The sequence below is a fragment of the Coregonus lavaretus genome, assembly GCF_964263955.1.
Source record: "Coregonus lavaretus genome assembly, chromosome: 37".
Lineage (NCBI taxonomy): Eukaryota > Metazoa > Chordata > Actinopteri > Salmoniformes > Salmonidae > Coregonus > Coregonus lavaretus.
The window spans coordinates 9019723-9045508 of record NC_140024.1 but is presented as its reverse complement, the minus strand read 5'-3'; the positions used below and the strand labels follow the sequence as shown (position 1 = coordinate 9045508).

At 41.6% G+C, this 25786-nt stretch overlaps 1 protein-coding gene across 1 annotated transcript in view; it reads left to right on the top strand.

Moving 5' to 3' along the window:
- The window catches only part of LOC311111189 (cadherin-8-like), a gene marked incomplete at both ends in the record, with an annotated part of 72116 nt that overhangs the window by 38408 nt on the left and 7922 nt on the right, over nt 1-25786 (top strand). Inside the window, 4 exons of the mRNA XM_084153885.1 lie at nt 10540-10650; nt 12638-12805; nt 13010-13197; nt 16710-16957. Coding sequence (XP_084010011.1) covers nt 10540-10650; nt 12638-12805; nt 13010-13197; nt 16710-16957 — 715 coding nt within the window. The remainder of the gene's footprint in view (nt 1-10539; nt 10651-12637; nt 12806-13009; nt 13198-16709; nt 16958-25786) is intronic.

Here is a 25786-nt window from a genome sequence, read left to right as displayed (position 1 = left end):
AAAGGCTGCATGATGAGTGGGAGGTCTCTAGATGATCACAGAGCGAGGCGGGGAGTGTTTGCTGAATGCTGAAGTATTCTAATTCGCACCCCAGCATTGGCAACGCTTATTCATATCTGATAGGATGCCAGGTTGCTTTCTCACAGACATTCTTCAGTTCAAAATCTTGCTCCATTATTAATTATGCAGGAGGAGAGCTGCGGATATGTAATGTTGTGTTGAGGCTTTTTCTCTCCCTCTCTCTCTTGCTCTGCAAGCCTCCCTCTTTTTGCTCCCTGCCTCTCTTCCCCACTATCTCTGTGTATCTCTCTCACTATATTTCACTTATTTTCAACCCCAAACTCTTTCCTATGTGTGTGTGTGTGTGTGAAGGAATATAGTGTGTGAGAGATTGTGTTGGGGGAATTGTTGTCTATGCCCATGCTTTTCTTGTTCCTGGTGTTTGTTGAGTACTCTGCAGTGAGTGCAGGATCATATGCCCTCCCATCCTACTCTGTCTGCATTATTAATTGTCAGAGGTACAAACCATAGTTGTTTGGTCCCCACAGGCGCCCAACCGTGCTCTCCCAAATTATAAGCACTGATTGCATCCTGTGGAAAAAAATACATTATCTTTATAGTCATTTTAAAAGGCTTTATTACTAAAGGCAGTACATAAAGTAAACATTTACTAGAGGAGACAAAGGTCCATGATTCTACCGACAGTAACTAAAATATGCATCTCCTTAGTGGAGAACACACACAAAAGTAAAGAGCTTTCTGAGTATCACTTCAGTAAACACACAGAGATGAGGATTTTTTTGTGCGCGAGAGTGTCACTGCTCTGCTAACACTTCCTGCAGGGGCCCAGCAGAAGATTCATGTGGCATGGCTGGTGGAGGGGATTGCACACAGACACATAAATGGGAGGGAAACACATTCATCAAGGTGGCAGAGACTTGAGCAAAGAGGCCCATCCAATCACAGCAGAGAATAAAGGGAAGGCATAAAAGTCCATGCAGCAAGGTCATTTGAAAACGAAACAGATAGGAACGTGAGATCAAGTGGTACATCTCCTGTATGTGGAGCCTTTGTGATCCTCACAGATGCCTGTCCCATTAACGGAAGCCAATGCTCTGTTACACTGCCTCTGCTTTCTCCACCACTTCTCTAACCTGTGTGTGGAAACCTTTAAACAGCACTCAGCCTGTTATATGTTGTGTAGATGATGATTATTCTTTGAGGAGTGTTTTTCTCTTCTTCACTCTCTCTGTTGGTATCTGGCTTGTTTTGTTGCAGCACAGGTTTCATGTTAGTGAAATATTGACAGTTGCATTGTTCCTTACGCCGGAGTATGGATTTAACCAGTCTGTGGTTTCTCCACAGTCATAGGCTGGTGTCCACAGTAGTCAATCCAGCACCAGTCAGTGAACAGGTTGACTATGTTACATCAGGGCTTCTGGGTAATTGGCTGAATCTGCTCTGCAAGACAGTGCAGAGATGGCCCTTTAAAAGTTCACCTCACTTCAGGGAGTGTAAACAAAGCAGGAGATGACTTGGAGTTTGGAGGCACTCTCCATTGTATTTGCTCTCTGCTTCTTTGTGAGAACCATTTGTTGTGTGTGTGTGTGTTTGCATTTTATAGGGACATAGTGTAAGTGCCCACAAGCTTCTGTGTGTTCCCAATGATGGATTGCTTGTCAGGAGGCAGTAGGAATAGTCTGTATGTCTGACTGATGCATTGAGCCACAAGTCACGTACAGTGCTTTTGGTCTTACCTTTCAGATTCCTCCAGGAAACATGTTAACCCTTTTGACTCAACAATCTTGTATCTGATGGCAGTGCAGCTATGTTCTCCGGTGTTCCCTCTTACCCTCACATTCCCTCCGAGTATGGGGTGCATGTTTTGATACAGTTCTCTAGTAGGTGTCAGACCCATGTCAAAGGTTACACCTGTGGTAGATGGTCCTATGTGCTATTCAAAAGTCCTAGGCTCTCCCTCAGGCTGCTGCCCACTGGTTATGGGACCTTTGACTACAGCCTTGTAGTGTGACATATGGGTCATTTGAATACATTTGACAATGCAAAGACAATTTACAATGCAAATCTAGGGATGTAAAACATTGTGCTACAGTGTATTTGTCTGTGTCAGTGTAGTGCATTGGATCATTATTGTAACACAGTCATTCTTGGTTTCAAGTCTCTGTTGACCATGGCCAGTTTCAGTCTATTGAATAAACCTTAACCACACTATCATTTTCCAGAACTGTTCCTACAGCATATTGTAATTTGTTTTTCGAAAACATAATTTGTGCTAAATATTTACACCCCTTGCTGTTAGAGTATTGGAAAGAACACCATTATGGTCACTTACTCAGGATTCATATATTCATTAGAACATATACCATGACTTTTCATTTGTTATTGTCCAGCCATTATAACTGTCCTGGGAGTAATTACCTATGTGTAGTGTCCCATTCTGTCTCTAACTTCCTTCCCGGAACTATCTGCATGTTGCACACATTTCCTGAGAACTAATTAAAGTGAATCAATGACACAACACTTTAAAATGGCGGCATATGTCACAGCCATCAGCGGTGAACAAAGGACACTCTTAATTGTTTTGTTCCTGTGGTTCCTGTAAACGGCTTGTCACAGCTCACACTCCACAGCCTGCTTGTTATGTAAGGTTTCCTTGTCACTCCCCCTACAACACACACACACGAATGAACGCACACAGGCACGCATGCAGGCACACACACACACACACACACACACACACACACATTCCCTTCCAGTTTCTCAGTGAAGGCTTCCTCTGTGTCTTAGAAAAATACCATTAATTGTACTGCGAAAATGACAATGTAAGTGGTTATGTGTGACAGTCCCTTACACTTCACAAGCCTGACGTCCCCTATCCATCACTGGCTCAGGGGAGCAATTTTTGTGATACTGACAACCATTTCTTCTGGATATTCTCTAGTTTCCTGTCTGGGCCTATACAGTATCTCTCTGATATTCAACACTTCTTTGATGTAAACATATGCATTTTTATAATCTCAGATTCACACTGCCCTGACCGTACTGCCTTTCATTTCTTCCTCATATCTATTAAAGTAGCCCTACTTGCACACAATGTTAAGAATGAGTATGCATTACCTGGGTTATGAAGAGTGATCTGTTGAGGGAGAGAACGTTTTACTGACTGATTATTATTTCTTGTCAGACTTTTACACCATGCTCATGTCTCCTCATGAGCAATATGGGATGTAACACCATTTTCAATGACAGTGCTAGTTGTAAATCATACTGTGGACTGAACATTGGGTGGGAAATTGGACTTCCATGTTGAATGACAGATGACAAAGTTCACACTTTCAAGTTGTTTCCATAGTGATTTGTTTCAGAATTTCCATCAGATCCATCTGCCTCATCAAAGTTAAAGTTAATATGTAACCCGTATGAACCTGGTTGACAACTCTGGTAATACATTGGCAGCATTCCAAGTATGGCATTGCACTTACAGTAGATGGTTGTTTACTGAACCTTGTTTATCCTATATCTATATCAAGAGCTTTGGCCTGCTATTTTCATTGGGCAACAGGCCTGACAGTGCTTAATGTGTTTCCCAGTCTATGCATTTCAATCAACTGGGTCATACAGCAGCAGCATTCACTACAGCAAGCTAGCCAATCCTATAAAAAAGCTATAAAAATGTAAAGATAGAAAATAGTAATTATTTCAAGGACATTATTTTCATAAAATGTATTTAACATTATTTGCAATCTCAGATAGAATGTATGGTACATTTTGATGAGGCTATATATAAATAATACTGCCATTCTAACCACTGAGCATAGTGTGATGGAGACAGACACCTTAGTCTGTGCAGACACAGTGAGATAAACAGCACTGGTGTACCCAAGGTTGTAGAGTTGGATACTACTTTCCTTATGTCTCAGTGACTGCATACATATACATATGTCAGTGGCAAGCTAACCAGGATAGCCCATCTGAGGTCCTGTTAGCTCCATGGGCCCCTAGCAACACTGGAGCATCAGCCGGAGACAATTATGGCACTGGGAAACAAAAGCCATGAAACTAATCAAGAGCTCCCACTCCCACTCCCACTGCCAGCGTGCCACAACTGACATCACTAAGCCTCTGGATTTATCCCCTCTCCAGTTTTCAAGGAAGATTCCTATTGACGTTCTATCACTGTAGCAGTGTACACAGTAAATGGGAAGTGCCCTCTTGTCTCTTATTTGTTTATCTGATGAGACAAAAGGATATACCCCAACATCTTTATCCCGCCCTTGCTATTGAAACACTAGCGTTCACATCATAAAGACCATGACCATAACTACTAATTGCCTAATAGTTTCATAACCTGTGGGCATAAAATTTGTTTTTATAATTTGTGTAGCAATAAGTCCCCAGGACTCTAGGTAATATTAATGAGATTACATTAGGTTTACCACAGAAAGTGCATGACATATGTCTTTACACAGGGGAATAGCATGGATTCATTCATCCATCTCAAAGGTAGTTCAGATACTACCACATACTGTAACTGACATTTGTTTGAGAATTAACGTCAGTAGTGTGACTGCACACCTCAGTCGATTTAGGCCTCAAACCTGCATAGGTTTTTGTCACAGACCCAAATCAGCTTTGGAATTTCATTTTTTATAAGCAATTGTTATTTTTCATCTCCTAAAGTTTATACGTATTACATCTTTGTAATTGCACTGGTGGGCTACAGGCATCAAATCAAACCAGAGACAATATTCCCACAATTGAGTTTCCTCGACCAAGGGCCCAGAGGTGCGTTCAACTCTGCAGTCATGTGTCCCCGAATTCTCGGTACAATATCCAGGAAGGACAAGCTAATCTGTACTGATTTGAAACAGTGCCAAACAGAAGCTTTTCTAATCCCTCATTTTGAGTGGAGAATGTAAGGAAAAAGGAAGTGGGGGCTATTTCATGGCCCACTGGTTCCACTGTTTTGTTCCGCACTTCAATCCCTATGTATTGTCACATAGTTTGGATTTGCTATTTGCTGCAGACACACCTTTCAAGCAATCAAGAAGTATGAAGGTGCTTTCATAATTAAATGCAAATATGGCTCCATTTTCCCACTGCCATTGTAGTATTAGCAATTTAACTTTTAGGCAGATAAGACTTATTATCTCTGAAAAGTGGAGCAATTTCCTGTCCTGTCTTAATTTAATTTGACAATTGGTGTCACGATCGTCATGAAAAGTGGATCAAGGCGCAGCGTGATATGAGTACATACTTTAATAGGTACTTTTCAATTACAACAAAAACAACAAAACGATACGTGAAGTCCTCGGTCAATAACACAAACCTACACGGAACAAGATCCCACGAATCACAAGTGCACAAACGGCTGCCTAAGTATGGTCCCAATCAGAGACAAAAAGCAACAGCTGATTCTCGTTGCCTCTGATTGAGAACCACCCCGGCCAACATAGAAACACATAACCTAGAACAGAACATAGGAAACGAAACATAGACACTACACAAAGAAACTAACACCCTGGCTCAACATACAAGAGTCCCCAGAGCCAGGGCGTGACAGTACCCCCCCCCCCCCCCAAAGGCGCGGACTGCGACCGTGCCAACATAAACCCAACAGGGGAGGGGCCGGATTCCACCTCGGAGGCGGATCCTGCTCCGGGCGTGACCACCACCTTCTAACAACCCCCCCGTAGCGCCCCTGGTCTGGTCCCGCTGGCTGGAGCTGGACTGGACATCGAGGAGCGGATTGCTTAGGCTCCGGTGTGGAGCAGCTGACCGGTACCTGACCAGGCACCGGTGAAACAGGCACGGGCTGTGCCGGAATGACGACGCGCACCACAGACTTGGTGCGGGGAGCAGGAATGGGCCGGACCGGGCTGACGACGTGCACCACTGGCTTGGTGCGGGGAGCAGGAACGGGCCAAACCGGGCTGACGATGCACACCACTGGCTTGGTGCGGGGAGCAGGAACAGGCCGGGCCGGGCTGGCGACGCGCACCACAGGCTTGGTGCGGGGAGCAGGAACAGGCCGGACCGGGCTGGCTACGCGCACCACAGGCTTGGTGCGAGGGGCAGGGACAGGCCGGGCCGGACCGGGCTGGCGACGCGCACCACAGGCTTGGTGCGGGGAGCAGGAACAGGCCGGACCGGGCTGTGGAGACAGACTGGAGGTTTGGAGCGAAGAGCTGACACAACCCGTCCTGGCTGAATGCCTATTTTTACACACTCTGTGTGAGGCATCAGCACAGGACGTACAGGGCTGTGTACTCGTACTGGCACTACAGCACGTGACACTGGCGCAGGATATCCGGGACCGAGGAGGGGTACTGGAGGCCACGAGCGTTGAGCCGGCACACTCCGTCCTGGCTGCATGCCCAGCTTAGCACGACACGTGCGTGGTGCTCGCACAGGACGTACCGGACTGTGCCGGACCACTCGCGGCACAGTACGCAGCTCCGTATACCTCGGAACCTGCCCAGTCTCACGCTGCCTAGCCTGAGTACGGGGAGTTGGCTCTGCTCTACCTCTAGGCTCCGCCAACCTCCCTTCCAGCCCCCCAAACCCGGTGGCCTCCTCTCCTAATCCCCAAACTCGCCCTGTAGCTGCCTCCAGTAGCCCCGTCATCCATGCCGTGTGCCCCCCCCAAAACATTTATTGGGGTTGCCTCTTGCGTGTCCGACGTCGACCCGGTTGGCGCCGCTGCTCCTCTCTATGGCGCGCCTCCACCGTCTCCTCCCACGGACGGCGATCCATTCCGGCCTGGATTTCCTCCCAAGTCCAGGACCCCTGCCCGTCCAAGATCTCCTCCCAAGTCCAGGCTGTCTGCTCGTGGACACGCTGCTTGGTCCTTTGATGGTGGGATCTTCTGTCACGATCGTCATGAAAAGTGGACTAAGGCGCAGCGTGATATGAGTACATACTTTAATAGGTACTTTTCAAATACAACAAAAACAACAAAACGATACGTGAAGTCCTCGGTCAATAACACAAACCTACACGGAACAAGATCCCACGAATCACAAGTGCACAAAAGGCTGCCTAAGTATGGTTCCCAATCAGAGACAACAAGCAACAGCTGATTCTCGTTGCCTCTGATTGAGAACCACATAACCTGGAACAGAACATAGGAAACGAAACATACAGTGGGGAAAAAAAGTATTTAGTCAGCCACCAATTGTGCAAGTTCTCCCAATTAAAAAGATGAGAGAGGCCTGTAATTTTCATCATAGGTACACGTCAACTATGACAGACAAATTGAGGAAAAAAAATCCAGAAAATCACATTGTAGGATTTTTTATGAATTTATTTGCAAATTATGGTGGAAAATAAGTATTTGGTCACCTACAAACAAGCAAGATTTCTGGCTCTCACGGACCTGTAACTTCTTCTTTAAGAGGCTCCTCTGTCCTCCACTCGTTACCTGTATTAATGGCACCTGTTTGAACTTGTTATCAGTATAAAAGACACCTGTCTACAACCTCAAACAGTCACACTCCAAACTCCACTATGGCCAAGACCAAAGAGCTGTCAAAGGACACCAGAAACAAAATTGTAGACCTGCACCAGGCTGGGAAGACTGAATCTGCAATAGGTAAGCAGCTTGTTTTGAAGAAATCAACTGTTGGAGCAATTATTAGGAAATGGAAGACATACAAGACCACTGATAATCTCCCTCGATCTGGGGCTCCACGCAAGATCTCACCCCGTGGGGTCAAAATGATCACAAGAACGGTGAGCAAAAATCCCAGAACCACACAGGGGGACCTAGTGAATGACCTGCAGAGAGCTGGGACCAAAGTAACAAAGCCTACCATCAGTAACACACTACGCCGCCAGGGACTCAAATCCTGCAGTGCCAGACGTGTCCCCCTGCTTAAGCCAGTACATGTCCAGGCCCATCTGAAGTTTGCTAGAGTGCAGTGCATTTGGATGATCCAGAAGAGGATTGGGAGAATGTCATATGGTCAGATGAAACCAAAATAGAACTTTTTGGTAAAAACTCAACTCATCGTGTTTGGAGGACAAAGAATGCTGAGTTGCATCCAAAGAACACCATACCTACTGTGAAGCATGGGGGTGGAAACATCATGCTTTGGGGCTGTTTTTCTGCAAAGGGACCAGGACAACTGATCCGTGTAAAGGAAAGAATGAATGGGGCCATGTATCGTGAGATTTTGAGTGAAAACCTCCTTCCATCAGCAAGGGCATTGAAGATGAAACGTGTCTGGGTCTTTCAGCATGACAATGATCCCAAACACATCGCCCGGGCAACGAAGGAGTGGCTTCGTAAGAAGCATTTCAAGGTCCTGGAGTGGCCTAGCCAGTCTCCAGATCTCAACCCCATAGAAAATCTTTGGAGGGAGTTGAAAGTCCGTGTTGCCCAGCGACAGCCCCAAAACATCACTGCTCTAGAGGAGATCTGCATGGAGGAATGGGCCAAAATACCAGCAACAGTGTGTGAAAACCTTGTGAAGACTTACAGAAAACGTTTGACCTGTGTCATTGCCAACAAAGGGTATATAACAAAGTATTGAGAAACTTTTGTCATTGACCAAATACTTATTTTCCACCATAATTTGCAAATACATTCATTAAAAATCCTACAATGTGATTTTCTGGATTTTTTTCCCTCATTTTGTCTGTCATAGTTGACGTGTACCTATGATGAAAATTACAGGCCTCTCTCATCTTTTTAAGTGGGAGAACTTGCACAATTGGTGGCTGACTAAATACTTTTTTCCCCCACTGTAGACACTACACAAAGAAACTAACACCCTGGCTCAACATACAAGAGTCCCCAGAGCCAGGGCGTGTCAATTGGCAAATACCTATAGCAGATACAACATACAGGAATAGACTCATTTGTATTGTTGCATACATCAATAGCACTTCCATTTTAATTAGTTAATATTATTTCCCTACAAACCCTGCCCATTTGATAAATAAAAAAAACTTTGACACTTTCAGTGAATCTAGGTTTACTACAGTTCTGGTATTGTAACAGTACCTGAAGCTGTTCTGTGATTTTCTGACCACAGGGAAAACAGTGTATATGATACTGCATAAAATATCATGAAAGGGTCTGATACTAAGTAGCTCATCTCCAGCACGCATACACGTACACACTCACTCAGTCATTCACACACACACACACACACACACACACACACACACACACACACCACACATACACACACACACACACACACACACACACACACACACACACACACACACACACACACACACACACACACCCTCAGCAATAATAAGCAGGATGAAATGTAAAGGTAAGCCCTGGCAACAGTAAGGGTCATCACAGCACATGAATTACTAACAAACACGTCTCAAAGGGCCACTTGAGACTCTCTATGTGAAATAATTGGGTAGCAATAGCAAAGCAGGTTTTTGAGTCTGAGTGCAATGGTGGTCTATATGCTTTGTTTTGTTGTTGTAAAAGGGAGGACAAGGTTACAATGAATCGTTGTTTGACATTTTGTGGCTGTTTAAACAGGAAATGCATTCCCTACGTGTGCAATATTTAATGACCCAATCTTGAAATTCTGCTGGAGTGGGTCTTTATTGTGGAACATGTCATATGAACAGGCTCATGAGAGTATTATTCAGTGTACCTGTAAAACAGATGATCACCACATATTCTGAACTGCAGAATGTCTGTATCTACAAAGGCACATCTCATGCTCTTGGCCTCAAAAACATTTGCCAAGCCCCAAAGCCAGGTGATACAAGGCACAACAGAGGAGTTTAGGCCAACAGACTGTGTTCCTTGCCAGCAGCTGCATGAGGGAAACATCTCCACCTGTATTCCACTAATTTTCTTTCAATGGTCCTAACAACAATCAGCAGAGAAATCAACTAGAATAGAAAAGATTTAGCATCCTTATATTAAAACTGAGAAGCACTACATTAAACTGGCCTGATGTAATTTACTTTGTTTGTGCTAGATTAATGGCACAGCCTAATGGTAGGCATAGAGGTGGCCTTAACTAGTGTTGTCCCCCACTATGACCCATTCTGTCTCCTGCAGTCAACAGGCCTGGATACCTGTGGCTAGGCCTGATGCCTTCTGTAACCATGAACACTTACCGATGTAGTCAGAACACCTGAGAACATATTTTACAAAATAAATTACCATACCATCTGTACTGTCAAGTTGCTGCCTACGAACAGCTTTCCTCCTTTCATTCTCTTCCCACCTGAGCCACAGACTGATGAAGAGTTGGGCATCAGCATCAGCCCTGCTCTTTCTTGTTCATTTTTCAAAGCCTTCACTGTAAGATCGTTTTCTCTGTTGGGACATTGTAGCACAGTATGCTGTGTCATTCATGTGTCTGGCAATAATGTTGTCTTTGACCTTACCAATAAGTACCTCTGGCTTTATAGTGGAACCAGGACGATTACAGGGGGAGAAGCTAGCTGTAAGGAGTGATTATGGGTGTCAGACGTCCACTCTCTTTTTAATAATGTGCTCTTTCTCATATAAAGGTACCTCAGTCACTAGGGTGACTGCAACAGACGCAGATGACCCAGTCTATGGAAACAGTGCTAAACTTGTGTACAGCATACTGGACGGACAGCCCTACTTCTCCATAGACCCCAACACTGGTGAGTGGATTGCCATGGTGAAATACTAAATCAAAACAAAGTTTATTTGTCACATGCACAGGATATAGAGGGTGTAAACAGTACAGTGAAATGCTTACTTGCAGCTTTTTCTTCAACAGCGCAAAATAAATGTAAACTTCAGCGTCATGACATGTAACCTTGTTGACCCTGAACAGATACAATCCTTTTTCCACGGTTCGATGGCAGTCAAAACATCACAAGTGTTGTTTCAGCCAAATGTACAGATTGAATGCATATTATCCATACATGGACAATTACTCAGCATACAGATTATAGTTGCATTTTGAGGATATAACTCCCAACAAGATATTCAAGGACTGTTACATTTAAATGACAGTGCTATCTTTTTAAATTCCATCTGCCGTCTGCTTATTCTTCAACCTTGACTCTGTTGTTTTCCTAATTGCATTTTCAGCCGACTTGTTAACAGTGTGTCTGTAAGCAACATGATTAAATAATGGTGAAATTACATTAATAAGCAATGAGATGGAAATCAACTGCTCACAATTTGGAAAAACAACATACAATAAACAAGCTCTAAAAACGTCAAAACCGTATGTACATAATACATATGAAGACGTATCTTTACATATAAAAACCCTGTTTCCTTCTCAACAACATTATGCATTTTAATCACTCACCTCTACCATAATAAAATGGAGAAGCTATAGTGAATCTATGAAAGGACCATTTGAGGATCAGCGTGTACGCTTTGCATGATTACTGAGCACATGCAGATGGTTCATTCAAGTGAGCCAGATGTGTTAATGAATGTTAATGACAAGTAAAAGGTAAGGGAAAAACAAACATTATAATCCATTTGACACTTCCAACACCAGGAAGGAAATGAAATGCATTTGATAAATAAATAAACATCATGCCCCAATCCATCACTTGGTTAATGGACGGTAGAAAATATCTTAGCAAATATCTATGGAAATGAGTGTTTGTCTATCCACCCTTTTCAGTGATTAGGAATTAATTTGAATAGCTAACGATGATCAACAGAGATGACAGTAGAGTGAGTAACAGAGGATGACTGAAGTGTGTGTGCATGTGTGTCTGTGGGTGTGGCGTGTGCGTATGTGTGTGTGTATGTGTGTGTGTGTGTGTGTGTGTCTGCGTGCACTTTTTTTTAGGGAGAGTTGTTTTTACCTGCTTCAAAGTCATATGCGTAGTGTAAAAAACATTTTTTTTGACAGTGTAGCATAAAAGTTATTACTCTGATAATACAGTCTACCAAGAAGCCATTTCAGGCTGTCAATCAAGTTAGAGTAGCTAGCTTGTCTAACTATCTTAGCTGGCATGCCTGCTGGCAAGGTTGGTAGACTTTAGAAAAGCAAGCAATAACTAAATATACTGAATAAGACTCACATTCCATTCAATCTTTTACCCAGATTTTAGCAGAGATGCAGAGAATCATGTTTAGCTTCTTTAAAAAAATAACCACCAGTCAGGAGGATACAGACAGCTCAAGAGGTATGCTTAGATATGCAGAAAAATATACATATTTTTTCACATAAAATTAAGCATAATAATTATGGCTCTAGATTGCAGGTGTTTGAAAAAAGCAAAATTCTCCACCCCTCAGCCATCCTCATGTACTTAGTGTCCCCTCAGATTTTCGGGGTGCATGATGCACCTGGACAGCATAATTCCCATTCCATCAGAATACAAATTACTTGCAGACAGCAGTACAACACTCCAGCAAACAAACACATTGATTTGCAATGCCATCCACAGAATCAGAGCTTCTCTCCAGGTGTTCTGTCCGAAATTCCACTGCTGTTTAATAAAATAAGTGCTTAAAAGTTTGTTATGAAGGATACTGCAACACTCTTAAAGGTGCAATGAAACAATCATGTAAAGCGTTATGAATGCCTTTGTATTCCCCATTCAAATTATTTATGTGTATGTTCATTTTTTGCAATAACAATATATTTGATGTAAAAATGTTTGCTTTCAGCGATCATTAAAATTGCTTTACATGGGATGGATCGAGAGATGCGAGAGGAGTACCTAGTCGTCATTCAAGCAAAAGACATGGGTGGTCATATGGGAGGGTTGTCAGGGACAACAACAGTTACTGTCACACTAACAGATGTCAATGATAACCCGCCAAAGTTCTCAAAAAGTAAGCAAAATGTCAAATTCTCTCTCCATATACTATATTGTTAAAACCCATTATTGGTAAATCTGAATGTATTTGTTGTTCTTTTGCTGCGTAATGTTTTTTCATGAATTTCCACAATAATCAGAATTGTACTAGTTATATAGATGCATAGATAAGGATACATCTACTGTTAGGGTGAAATAATCATGATGTCCTCTTCTTCAGGTCTGTACGAGTTTGTGATCCCGGAGGACCTTGGCATTGGTAAACCTGGTGGCAAGGTAAAGGCAAATGATAGAGACATTGGCGAGAACGCCAAATCAACGTACAACATCATCGACGGTGATGAGAAGGACGTCTTCGAGATCACTACAGATGCCCAGACTCAAGAGGGGATCCTTCGGCTAAAGAAGGTAAGAACCTGATGCAAACTCCTCTGTCCTAAGGTTCCACCAACAACCACATATCCTTAACAGCTTGAACTTAAACAAGGTCCAAATAGTAGGTTGCAAGACGTGGTATCAAAGGAGGTAGGTCGTTCATACAAGCTACAGGTCAGAGCTATATATCTAGACTGATTTAATTTAAATTGACCATGAAAAAAAATAATGCTATAGTACTACATATCCTGTATACTGCAAAGCAGTTTCAATGGCAAAGATGCATAAAGATTGCGGCCCCCGTGTACTTAAGTTCGCCGTGTTGTACAGTGCTCTCCGTTAAACATTTTTGTATTGGCATTAGCACAGTATACATGATCCCAATTCTAACTCCAATACGGCGGAAAAGTAGATTGTGCTGTTTTATAGGCACACTGACGTAGTTAAAAAAGTATGTGGGTAGCACGCAAACAAAGTCATCATATCTGAATTCCTCCATCTTAATTCACCTTCACCATTGAATTGATCTATATATATCAAAAACAGCTACTAAATTAACACTGATTAAATGTACGAAAGGGAAAACAAATTATATGGCATGTTTGCCTCCAGCAATCTAAATATTTACTCTTACACCACAACATACAGTATCACAATTTTTCTGTAGAACTGCGATGATAGAAGAAGGAGGTACTTCAGGCCTGAAGTATTCAAGTGTATACATGAGTGATGGATGTGTGCTCACGTCTTGACTCATGGTTAGTTTAATGTCTCGAGTTAGAGCTATAGATCATTCAAGCGTGATAGTATGTCATTGCATTTGGATGCTAAATTACATTACATTAGGACGTCCACTGTGACTTCCTGTAACTATGAACAAACTATTGGATGAAATTAAATAATATTTTTCTGATGATCTGCCTGGAATAGATTATACTCTACTAAACAAAACAGACGGCTTGAGAACAAACTAGACATGATCAATAAGACCTTTGAGATATTTCCCTCTAGTATTGCACAGTGACAGCAGTGCTGTGGCTCTGCCTCATCACTTTATTCTGGTATACTTGGCCTGGAATCTCTTGCCTGCATTGCTAAAAGCATGATGGATGAGATTGCATGTGAAAAACAGGAAATCAACTGCCTACTCTCTTCTCACCTCTACATCTCCAGATGGTGATGTTCAGATTACTTTAGCAGAACTGGCATTTCTGCATCCGTTCTGCACTCTGAACAACATTTTCTTGGTTTCAGAGCCCTGTTGCACCAGCTTGTGGATGCTTTCTTAGCCGATGTGGAAGAACAAAGGATTAAATGGAGCAATAGCACCACGACACCCCCAACAACTAAACATAGCTCTATAAACTGCTGTCAAATACCAAGTGCAAATTATTAAAGATTATTTGCGGCAAGGTTAAAAAATATTGATCTAAACACGACTGCAGAAGCACAAACTAGGAAGTGGCTTTGTTGTTTTGGGTTTAAGCTTTTTATCTCCCACCCCTCAGGCCAATCGGGGGGTGTTAGTGGGAAGTTCTGCTTCCTCCACCAGCCAGCACTGAACATTGATGTCTCTAAATGGCCTGTGTGTATACATACAGATCCTATGCTGAGACTCATGGGAATTTGAAGCATGGCACAGGAGGGCTCTGAGGTGGGGACGTCAACAAGGGACAAGCATGGGGAAAATGGAGTGAAAAAGCAGCCCCATCTTCATATGCACATACTGTAGCAACACAAGCCGGTCTGACATGTCCACTAAGCATATGTTCCATCAATATGGAAACTAAAGTGCTGCTCTCTGGATTACAGCGAGTCAAGTGCTGCATGAATTGAACTCCCCCAAAACAATGAGTAAAGGCAGAGTGGTATAGAGGGCCAATTCAAATATGGCTGACTCAGTGGAGAGGTTATATGTCATTGAGGATCATTTGAGAGGATAAGAATATTAATACTATCTTCAAAGTTCTATTCTGAGGTAAAACTGTTGAGGTAGAGTCACTTGTTGAAACTACCATACAGTGTTAAGAGACAAACAAAATGAACATACTGCTTTGTTATAAGATATGGTCAACTATGCATTACATTTTAAAAGTACAAATATAACTGCAATACAGTAAGGAGTCTGACTTGTTAATTGTTCATGTAAATCAAATACAAAAACAGAATAGAGGTGATCAGGAAATAGTGCTGAATAGTTAGTTTAACTATTGTGGTATTCCATTCTTTAACTGCGGCGTAATCATTCTGACAATTGACCCCTGTCCACTTTTAGCCCTGGGCTCCTTAACACTTGGTATTAGGCTGGAATCCTTTGAAACCAATGTTTGCTCTTGGTCCAGCTGTTCACTCCTCTCAACATAGAGGAGGAGGAGGAGGAGAAGGTGGGGAGGAGGAGAGAGAGGAAGGGCGGTTAATAATGAAAATGCTCCAAATAGCTTCTTAGACCGCGGCAGACTGGGCTGCAGGGCCCTCTCCATACGGGTGCCCTGACGCCAGACGTGTGGACTTCAAAGCCCCCTGTCAGTCCCCGTCCCCAGCTGCTTTTCTCTCACAGCTGGGCCTGCTGCCGGCACTGCCCCAGCACTGCCCGACCCAGCCTAGGGGACCACTGGATTATTTTTCATTTTTTGTGAAAAGCTGGAATAAATTTTTTGATCCCTCTGCTAACCCCTCTCATTCCCAAAGCCAACTCACATCCCCTCAAGCGGCAAGGCCCAGTTTTTATTTCCCTATAAATCCTGGTTTTGGAGCGTGGAAGTGACTTGATCCCATTATTCTAGTATTATAAGAGCGGCCAGAGGTGATTCAAAATACAATTGTGACAGTCTGGGATGGCTGCAGAGACGCCAGAGAGTTCAATTGTGATGTTTTTACATGTTGCAAATATTCAATAATGAGCTGTGTAAAAAAGTAGTGGACATTGTTTCTCAATATCCTTGTGAAATAGGAATGAGCCCAACTGTTATTTCAGGTGTATGTTTCTTCTCACTGAAGTACACATAGGTATGCAATTCTCCCTAGGAAATTTCATTATTTTGTTAGAATTCCTGAATACACATCCACTATTCATGTGATGATAATGGCTCAATAATTGCTATCCTTCAAATGATTGCCGGCAATAATTTTGTAACAGTGTTATCGTCATGGTAATGCAGGGCCACAAAATTATATTTTCAGGTAGCACAAACATACAAATAACATTATTTTCATTATTGCCTGACACATTTGAACCAGATCTGTGTGATACCAGATTAGATTAACTTTATTTACAGCCTTATTCTTTCCTAGAGCAGATGCCTTGTCACTATACAAATTGCTAACACATGGATTACTTGAGGTGAGATTGTGGTTATTGCTAATAATAAAAAAAATTGTTCCACTATGTGCTTGGATTATTTTCCTACATGTTTTGAGAGGATCAGAGATCACACTATTGCATTTCAACTCAGAAACGCTCCAAACTCTTCTCCATCCACATCAGGTGCATTCTTTCCTGCTGCTTTGGACATCAGTGAGGCATTTGTTTCTGTCATTTTCCACAGCTCCTGAACTTTGAGACTAAAAAGTCATATACACTGAAGGTGGAGGCGGCCAACATTCGATTTGATCCCAACAGCGGCGTCCCCTTCAAGGATACAGCCACGGTGAAGATTGCAGTGGAAGATTCAGATGAACCCCCTGTCTTCTCCAAGCCCACATTTGTCCTGCAGGTGGATGAGAATGCCCCCATCAACACGGTTATAGGAACGGTCACAGCCCGCGATCCTGATGTCACTGGCAGTCTGGTCAGGTAAGAAACAAGATGTTATTCACAACCTCATTTCATCAAACACTTGTTTACCTTATTGTTTACCCACCCATATAATGAGTGCGGTGTGCCATAGAATCATATTTATTTTAAAAAACATGGTCTTGCCACTTCCTCTGTGCATGTTCCTTTGGAGGTGAGATGTGAGCCGACGCCTGCCCTTGTTTCCTTAGGACCACAATGTAGTAAACGTGAAGGCACAGCACAGGGAGACATCTCTTAGTTGTGACTTTGCCTGCTGCGTTTCAGTTGTATGACTTATTCTTGGAAATACCACAAGGGCACCTTGTATAGGTTATACAGGCAATTTCTCTCCATCCACCCCGGCATTTCATTAATTCTCCAGTGACTTGCCGCGTTCCCCGGACAACACTCAACTGGTTGTGTAATTTCATGGTGAACAGAGTGCGAGCTGGGAATCATTTATTGGCTTTTGCCAGAGCAGAGTTCAACCTGGTTCCATCTTCATAAAAATAAATAATAATAAAAAAAGGTAATGTAACCCGTTCTCATGTTTGGGTGTTCTTTGCTTTTCCTTCCTTTTTTTTCTCTTTCTTTCTTCTGTGACCCCAATACTCTTTTATGTTTCACTTTCACTCAGTTTTTCATTATCATTGTGCTGTGCGTGCATATGTATTGACGTGTGTAGTGTGTAGATATGTGCTAGATATTATGCTGCTGATCAATGTGTGATAAGCACTGCCCTATTTCATTTTGTCTGTCCAAGTGATCTAAATAATTGTCAGAAACGGTACTATATTGTACTATATTGACATGTCAGACTGGCAATTGGCAATCACAGTTTTCAGTGTAATGATGTATTACACTCAGGACTTTCTCATTGAAAATATACTTGTTGATGTTTATCTCTAATTCCTTGTTTTCTGTTTTGATTGAAATAGCACTTTATGTATTTACTATTTTGTGGATAAGATTACACATTTCAATAAGTGAATTGAGGCTGTAGGATATTATGCCAGTGTTTGTATGGCTGTCCGAAAGCTTTCAAACAATCAGAGTTAGAGGAAGCTTTACAGAACCTACTTAGAGGCTGTAAGAGTTTGGTGATTTTCTGCACTTAAGTGGTTAATGTCACATTGCTTCCCATGTCTGCCAATGTCAATGAAGGCATTCAACAGTCAAAGCCATTATGTTAAGGAACAGGAAGGGAATGGCTCTTACACAGCTTGACATGTTCCTACCATCTTGTGTTGTTTCCCAATACTGATAAATTGGTCCAAAGCAAGATGGAGTTTACCTTTAAAGCTCCCATGCAGTCTTTTTATTGTATTTTTAATTCATCACTGTATGTCTAATAAATCACTGTGTGTGTTTATTTCATGAAAAAAACTCCAATAATATTTTTTATCATTTAGTTCCCTGAGCCGCCATCGAAATACTCAGTCTGATCGTGTTGTGTTGACACAAATGTTAATATATGTACATACACAGCACTGATTGGTGGATAGGATCGTCTAGACCAGGGGCCTCCAACCTTTTCTAGCATGAGAGCTACTTTTAAATTATGAAACGTCGCGAGCTACTCATAAATTTTTTCCTAGCTTTTCAAATGGGCACTCTGTAATTTCCCGAATTCCATTTTCTCGCTTTACATTTTCCTGGTTTGGGATTTTTTCAGTTTTTCACAAAGAAAATTATAATTATTCATAGAGAAACAATGAAATTGGATGTTGTGAGTCCATGTCAATGCTTAAATCACATCAGAAGAGCATTTTTTAGTGTAATACCGCTTTAGAGAGAGGAATGTGCTGGTCTAGCGATGTTTTTGCTGCTGCATTATGTCATGACACGCGATTGATATAAATAATCATGATATACTGTGGCTTGCGAAAGTATTCACCCCCCTTGGCATTTTTCCTATTTTGTTGCCTTACAACCTGGAATTAAAATGGATTTTTTTGGGGTTTGTATCATTTGATTTACACAACATGCCTACCACTTTGAAGATACAAAATATTTTTTATTGTGAAACAAACAAGAAATAAGACAAAAAAACTGAAAACTTGAGCGTGCATAACTATTCACCCCCCCCAAAGTCAAAACTTTGTAGAGCCACCTTTTGCAGCAATTACACCTGCAAGTCTCTTGGGGTATGTCTCTATAAGCTTGGCACATCTAGCCACTGGGATTTTTGCCCATTCTTCAAGGCAAAACTGCTCCAGCTCCTTCATGTTGGATGGGTTCCGCTTGTGTACAGCAATCTTTAAGTCATACCACAGATTATCAATTGGATTGAGGTCTAGGCTTTGACTAGGCCATTCCAAGAAATGTAAATGTTTCCCCTTAAACCACTCGAGTGTTGCTTTAGCAGTATGCTTAGGGTCATTGTCCTGCTGGAAGGTGAACCTGCGTCCCAGTCTCAAATCTCTGGGTGACTGAAACAGATTTCCCTCAAGAATTTCCCTGTATTTAGCGCCATCCATCATTCCTTCAATTCTGACCAGTTTCCCAGTCCCTGCTGATGAAAAACATCAGGATGGTGTTCTCGGGATGGTGTTCTCGGGGTGATGAGAGGTGTTGGGTTTGCGCCAGACATAGCGTTTTCCTTGATGGCCAAAAAAGCTCAATTTTAGTCTCATCTGTCCAGAGTACCTTCTTCCATATGTTTGGGGAGTCTCCCACATGCCTTTTGGAGAACACCAAACGTGTTTGCTTATTTTTTTCTTTAAGCAATGGCTTTTTTCTGGCCACTCTTCTGTAAAGCCCAGCTCTGTGGAGTGTACGGCTTAAAGTGGTCCTATGGACAGATACTCCAATCTCCGCTGTGGAGCTTTGCAGCTCCTTCAGGGTTATCTTTGGCCTCTTTGTTGCCTCTCTGATTAATGCCCTCCTTGCCTGGTCCGTGTGTTTTGGTGGGCGGCCCTCTCTTGGCAGGTTTGTTGTGGTGCCATATTCTTTCCATTTTTTAATAATGGATTTAATGGTGCTCTGTGGGATGTTCAAAGTTTCGGATATATTTTTATAACCCAACCCTGATCTGTACTTCTCCACAACTTTGTCCCTGACCTGTTTGGAGAGCTCCTTGGTCTTCATGGTGCCGCTTGCTTGGTGGGGCCCCTTGCTTAGTGGTGTTGCAGACTCTGGGGCCTTTCAGAGCAGGTGTATATATACTGAGATCATGTGACAGATCATGTGACACTTAGATTGCACACAGGTGGACTTTATTTAACTAATTATGTGACTTCTGAAGGTAATTGGCTGCACCAGATCTTATTTAGGGTCTTCATAGCAAAGGGGGTGAATACATATGCACGCACCACTTTTCCATTATTTATTTTTCATAATTCTTTGAAACAAGTTATTTTTTTCATTTCACTTCACCAATTTGAACTATTTTATGTATGTCCATTACATGAAAACAAAATAAAAATCAATTTAAATTACAGGTTGTAATGCAACAAAATAAGAAAAAACACCAAGGGGGATGAATACTTTTGTAAGGCACTGTAATTCTGCCAGGTAAGCCTACTTTGTAGTTAACATTTAATTGATAAGGTTTTGGGGAAATTATTTATTTCTACCCAGAAGACAGATATCATTATGGCTAACAGACTTTCAGGGGCAATATTGATGGAAATAAATAGGCAGATATTGTGTTACATTTGGCTTTTTAAGCCAATTGTGGCTACAGTGCCTTTAGAAAGTATTCACAACCCTTGACTTTTTCTACATTTTGTTGTGTTACAGCCTGAACTAAATATTCATTAAATTGAGATTTTGTGTCACTTGCCTACAGACAATACATAATACATACATAATACATAATGTCAAAGTGGAATTATGTTTTTAGAAATGTTTGCAAATTAATTAAAAATGAAAAGCTGAAATGTCTTGAGTCAATAAGTATTCAACCCCTTTGTTATGGCAAGACCAAATAAGTTCAGGAGTAAAAATGTGTCACATAATAAGTTGCACGGACTCACTCTGTGTGCAGTAGTCATTTTGAATGACTACCTCATCTCTGTACCCCACACATACAATTATCTGTAAGGTCCCTCAGTCGAGCAGTGAATTTCAAATCCAGATTCAACCACAAAGACCAGGGAGGTTTACTAATGCCTACCTCGCAAGATCGGGCACCTATTGGTAGATGGGTAAAAAGAAAAGCAGACATTGAATATCCCTTTGAGCATGGTGAAGGTATGAATTACACTTTGGATGGTGTATCAATACACCCAGTCACTACAAAGATACAGGCATCCTTCCTAACTCAGTTGCCGGAGAGGACGGAAACCGCTCAGGGATTTCACCATGAGGCCAATGGTGACTTTACAACCATTACATAGTTTAATGGCTGTGATAGGAGGAAACTGAGGACGGCTCAACAACATTGTAGTTACTCCACAATGCTAATCTAAATGAAATAGTGAAAAGAAGGAAGCCTGCACAGAATATAATATTCCAAAACATGCATCCTGTTTGCACTAAAATAAAACTGCAAAAAAATGTGGCAAAAGGAAAATTACTTTATGTCCTGAATACAAAGCATTATGTTTGGGGTAAATCCAACACAACACATTACTGAGTACTGCTCTTCATATTTTCAAGCGTGGTGGTGGCTGCATCATGTTATAGGGATGTGTGTCATCGGCAAGGACTAGGGAGTTTATTTTTTATTTTTATAAAAATAAATGGAATAGTGCTAAGCACAGGCAAAGTCCTAGAGGAAAACCTGGTTCAGTCTGCTTTCCAACAGACACTGGGTGACAAATTCATTTTTCAGCAGGACAATAATCTAAAACATAAGCCAAATATACACGGTAGTTGCTTACCAAGACGACATTGAATGTTCTTGTGTGGCATAGCTACAGTGTTGACTGAAATCAGCTTGAAAATCTATGGCAATACTTGAAAATGGCTGTCTAGCAATAATCAACACCCAACTTGACAGAGCTTGAAGAATTATTAAAATAATATTGTACAATCCAGGTGTGCAAAGCTCTTAGAGACTTACCCAGAAGCCTCACAGCTGTACTCGCTGCCAAAGGTGATTCTAACATTGTGTGAATACTTTAAATGAGATATTTCAGTATTTCATTTTCAATAAATATGCTATATTTTCTAAAAACATGTTTTCACTTTGTCATTATGGGGTTTTGTGTGTAAAAATCTATTTAATCCCACTAGGGGTGGGACAATGTCAATGTGGAATGTATTGGATAGTAGCCGGGAGCTTGAGGTGTCTGATACTTGTGAGATTTGTTTATGACAGTTTGCGGTGGAAGACGTGAAAAAGACATGCACTTTCAGAATTGTTTGGCGAGCTACTCATAGGTGGGCTGTGAGCTACTGATAGCTTGTGATCAACCTGTTGGAGACCGATGGTCTAGCCTCTAGAGCAGGGATGGGGAACTGGCCCCCTTTTGTAGGAATTCAGTCGGGGTCTTATTAAAGTCCAATGCAGCCGTTTTTATCTCAATATCAAATTCTTTATTGGTAACAATTAAGTACCTTACTGTGACTGTTTTAAATTAAATTGGTCAAAAAGAAACAAAAATAGCCAGGACTGTCTGGGAGTGGTTTGAGTGGGGAGGGGAAAACTGAAAACTAGCTTTTATTGGCAGAGAGGTTTGGAACTCTCTTTCTTATTGGTCTATTAACTGATTTACTGCTTGGTGATGTCACCAGGCAGGTCAAAATTGCATCCGACCAAAATAGGCTGGAATTTCAGGCGGTCTTTTCAAACAGCTCTTACACTAGGGCATTATCATCATTGTCAAAAATAAATAAAAAATGTTGTGGCCCCCACCCCCATCAATGTTGCCCATCCCTGCTCTAGAGCCTACCCCACTTACCCCTTCAAAGTAGAGGATACATATGCAAATACAATTGTAGGCATTTTTGTTTTTACACTAAAAGGGCATTATCATCATTTTCACAATTTCTGTGTTATTTCGACCTCATAGTGTGGAAACTGCACTGAGTCTTTAAGTCAAGACATTTTCCCTGTCTGTTTTCACAATGTGTCAGATCTATAATGTACCTGTATGTCAAGTGCTTTTCACCACACATGACATATAATATTGCCATTGACAGTGTGCAAAGCTGTCATCAAAGTAAAGGGTGGCTTTTTGACGAATCTCAAATATAAAATAGATTTTGATTAGTTTAACACTTTTTTGGTTACTACATGATTCCATATGTGTTATTTCATAGTTTTGATGTCTTCACTATTATTATATAGTGTAGAAAATAGTAAAAAATAAAGAAAAACCCTTGAATGAGTAGAGCTTCAAGTTCCTTGATGTCCACATCATCAACAAACTAACATGGGCCAAGCACACCAAGACAGTCATAAAAGAGGGCACAACAAAACCTATTCACCCTAAGGAGACTGAAAAGATTTGGCATGGGTCCTCAGATCCTCAACAGTTTCTACAGCTGCACCATCGAGAGCATCCTGACTGGTTGCATCACTGCCTGGTATGGCAACTGCTATGTCAAATTTGATTTGATTTGATTTGTTCTAAAACTTTTGACCGGTAGTGTATAATAATTTCTGACAATTTAAAGTATCTATTTACATTATTTGTGTGTAATTTTGAATGTGTGGTAATGTGTCATCATAGTATGTCTCTCAGAGAACCAATGAAGTGACAACCAATGGAAGTGTCATCTTGTTTTTATCATGTTGTAATTAGCATATTGTCTTTGTAGGTTGCCACAAAGTGTTACATTCTCATTGTAAGGTGCCACCAGGCAGAGGATGCCTAGACAAACGTTATCCTTGACATACAATGCTTTTGGATAGAGTGCATCTCTATGGAGTGATAATAAGCTGTGTTGTGATGATCGCAGAGGTAATAGGCTGAACATTGTTAGGATTATCAGCCTGTGTAACAGCCTGGTCTCAAAGACTAGACGTAACCAGGTAAATGCGAACGTCTAGCAACCTTAAGGTTGCGTGTTTGAATCTCATCCCGGACAACTTTACCATTTTAGCTATTTAGCAACTTTGCAACTACTTACTACTTTTTAGCTACTTTGCAACTACTAGCATGTTAGCTAACCCTTCCCCTAATCATAACCTTAACCCTTTAACCTAATTTCTATCTTTAACCCTAATCTTAACCCCAACCCCTAGCCTAGCTAACATTAGCCTCCAAGATAACGTTAGCGTTAATGACCTAGCCACCTAGCAAACGTTAGCCACAACAAATTAGAATTGGTAACATATCATAATGTGTTCGTAACATGTCATACAAATTGTAATTTGGAATCTATCATATGAAATGGATGATGGACATCCACAAATGTATACATACCATCTGAAATGTAACATATCATACTAAATGGAGGGAGACAGATCTACGTTTACTATGTTACGTCTAGCCCTGAGTCCAGGTTGTGAGTAAACACCATCACACCGAAATGACTCACTGTCTCTCAGTCTGACCAGGATGACTCAAGGGCTTAAGGCTGGTTCCTCACTTAGACCTCAACCCTCAGGCTATACTTTATGCATTCAACCAAGGTTTCAGGTGGACTTCATAAAATGCAACACAATTCCGTCAGCGTCCTCCCATACTCTGTGAATATGATTTTATTCTTGAATCATCATTATGCTCAAGACTTTGGGTGTTACATGGACAGTATTGCTTTGAAGGCTAGAGTAAGAGCCAATCAAGGGTCTCATTACAGTACCTGGTATTAATGATGCCTTTTAATAATAATTTATGGCTAACCTAGGAAGTTGCCCAAAACTCCATGTAGAGAAACATTGATGGAGTTGAGTGGGACATGCACACAGCACTGCACCTGGTGAGGGTTTAGAAGAGGATCATATGACTACAAAGGTTATGGGTAATGAGAGCCAGGTCTGTCAGGTGACTGTGTAAGCTTGTCTGCCGTTCTTCAGTCCCCGCTACATCATTTACTTACCTTGACAGCTGACATGTTGCAAATGTTAATACAAGGAGTCATGTAAAAGAGATGATGTAAAATGAATGTAAATGTAATGTCAAGTATACTTTCTTGTAGAAAACAGGTTCAGGACATGTTCAGGGAAAACAGGAATACATGTGTCCTTACAAAGAGCTGGTTAGCATGCGGAGGGAGGACAGCAAAATTAGTTCTACATCTGTGATCCTCCCAATAGAATTACTGACCTTATATAAGACAGAAATGTCATGAATGCATTTGTTCTCTGTCTCACACTCATATTACTGGCTTCATGGTTTACAACCAACACATTTTAACTATCACTTCTAACATCCCTGTTTGTGACCCAGATAACAGCTTAGTAAATTTAGCTTAGAAAGTGTTCAGACCTAAAATGATATTAAGACAGTTTGTAAAAGTTATAAATGTCATATGATCGAATTAGAAAAACGTGTTTAGGGGATGGCTGCCCAATGTAATTTGAGTCATGTATTGAAAGAGCGGAAAGTATGAGGTGCTAATTTGTATCGTCCTTTCCCGGCATTGAATTATTCATATTCAATGGTCTGGTCCCAAACACATCCTCACACCTTTGACAGTCAGCACCCATCTCTTGCGTAGAACATCTGATAATTGTATTTGCTTTAATTCTTTTCACATCACATTGTCAGCTTGATTGACACGTGGCAGAACATTTCAGGGTCGGTCTCCCTCCACGTGAAGCTGTCAAAGCCTGACTGGAATCCACTCCGTCTCCTGGAGACTTCTCCCAGGTGGTTTGGGCTGTCGGCCTGTCTTGAAAGTGCTCTGCGTCTGTAGTGGAGTCCTCCTGGACCTCCTGCCCGTCGTCTGAGGATTTACACCATTTCATCAAAAAAATGGAAATGTCATGGCTCAATACGTCTCCCA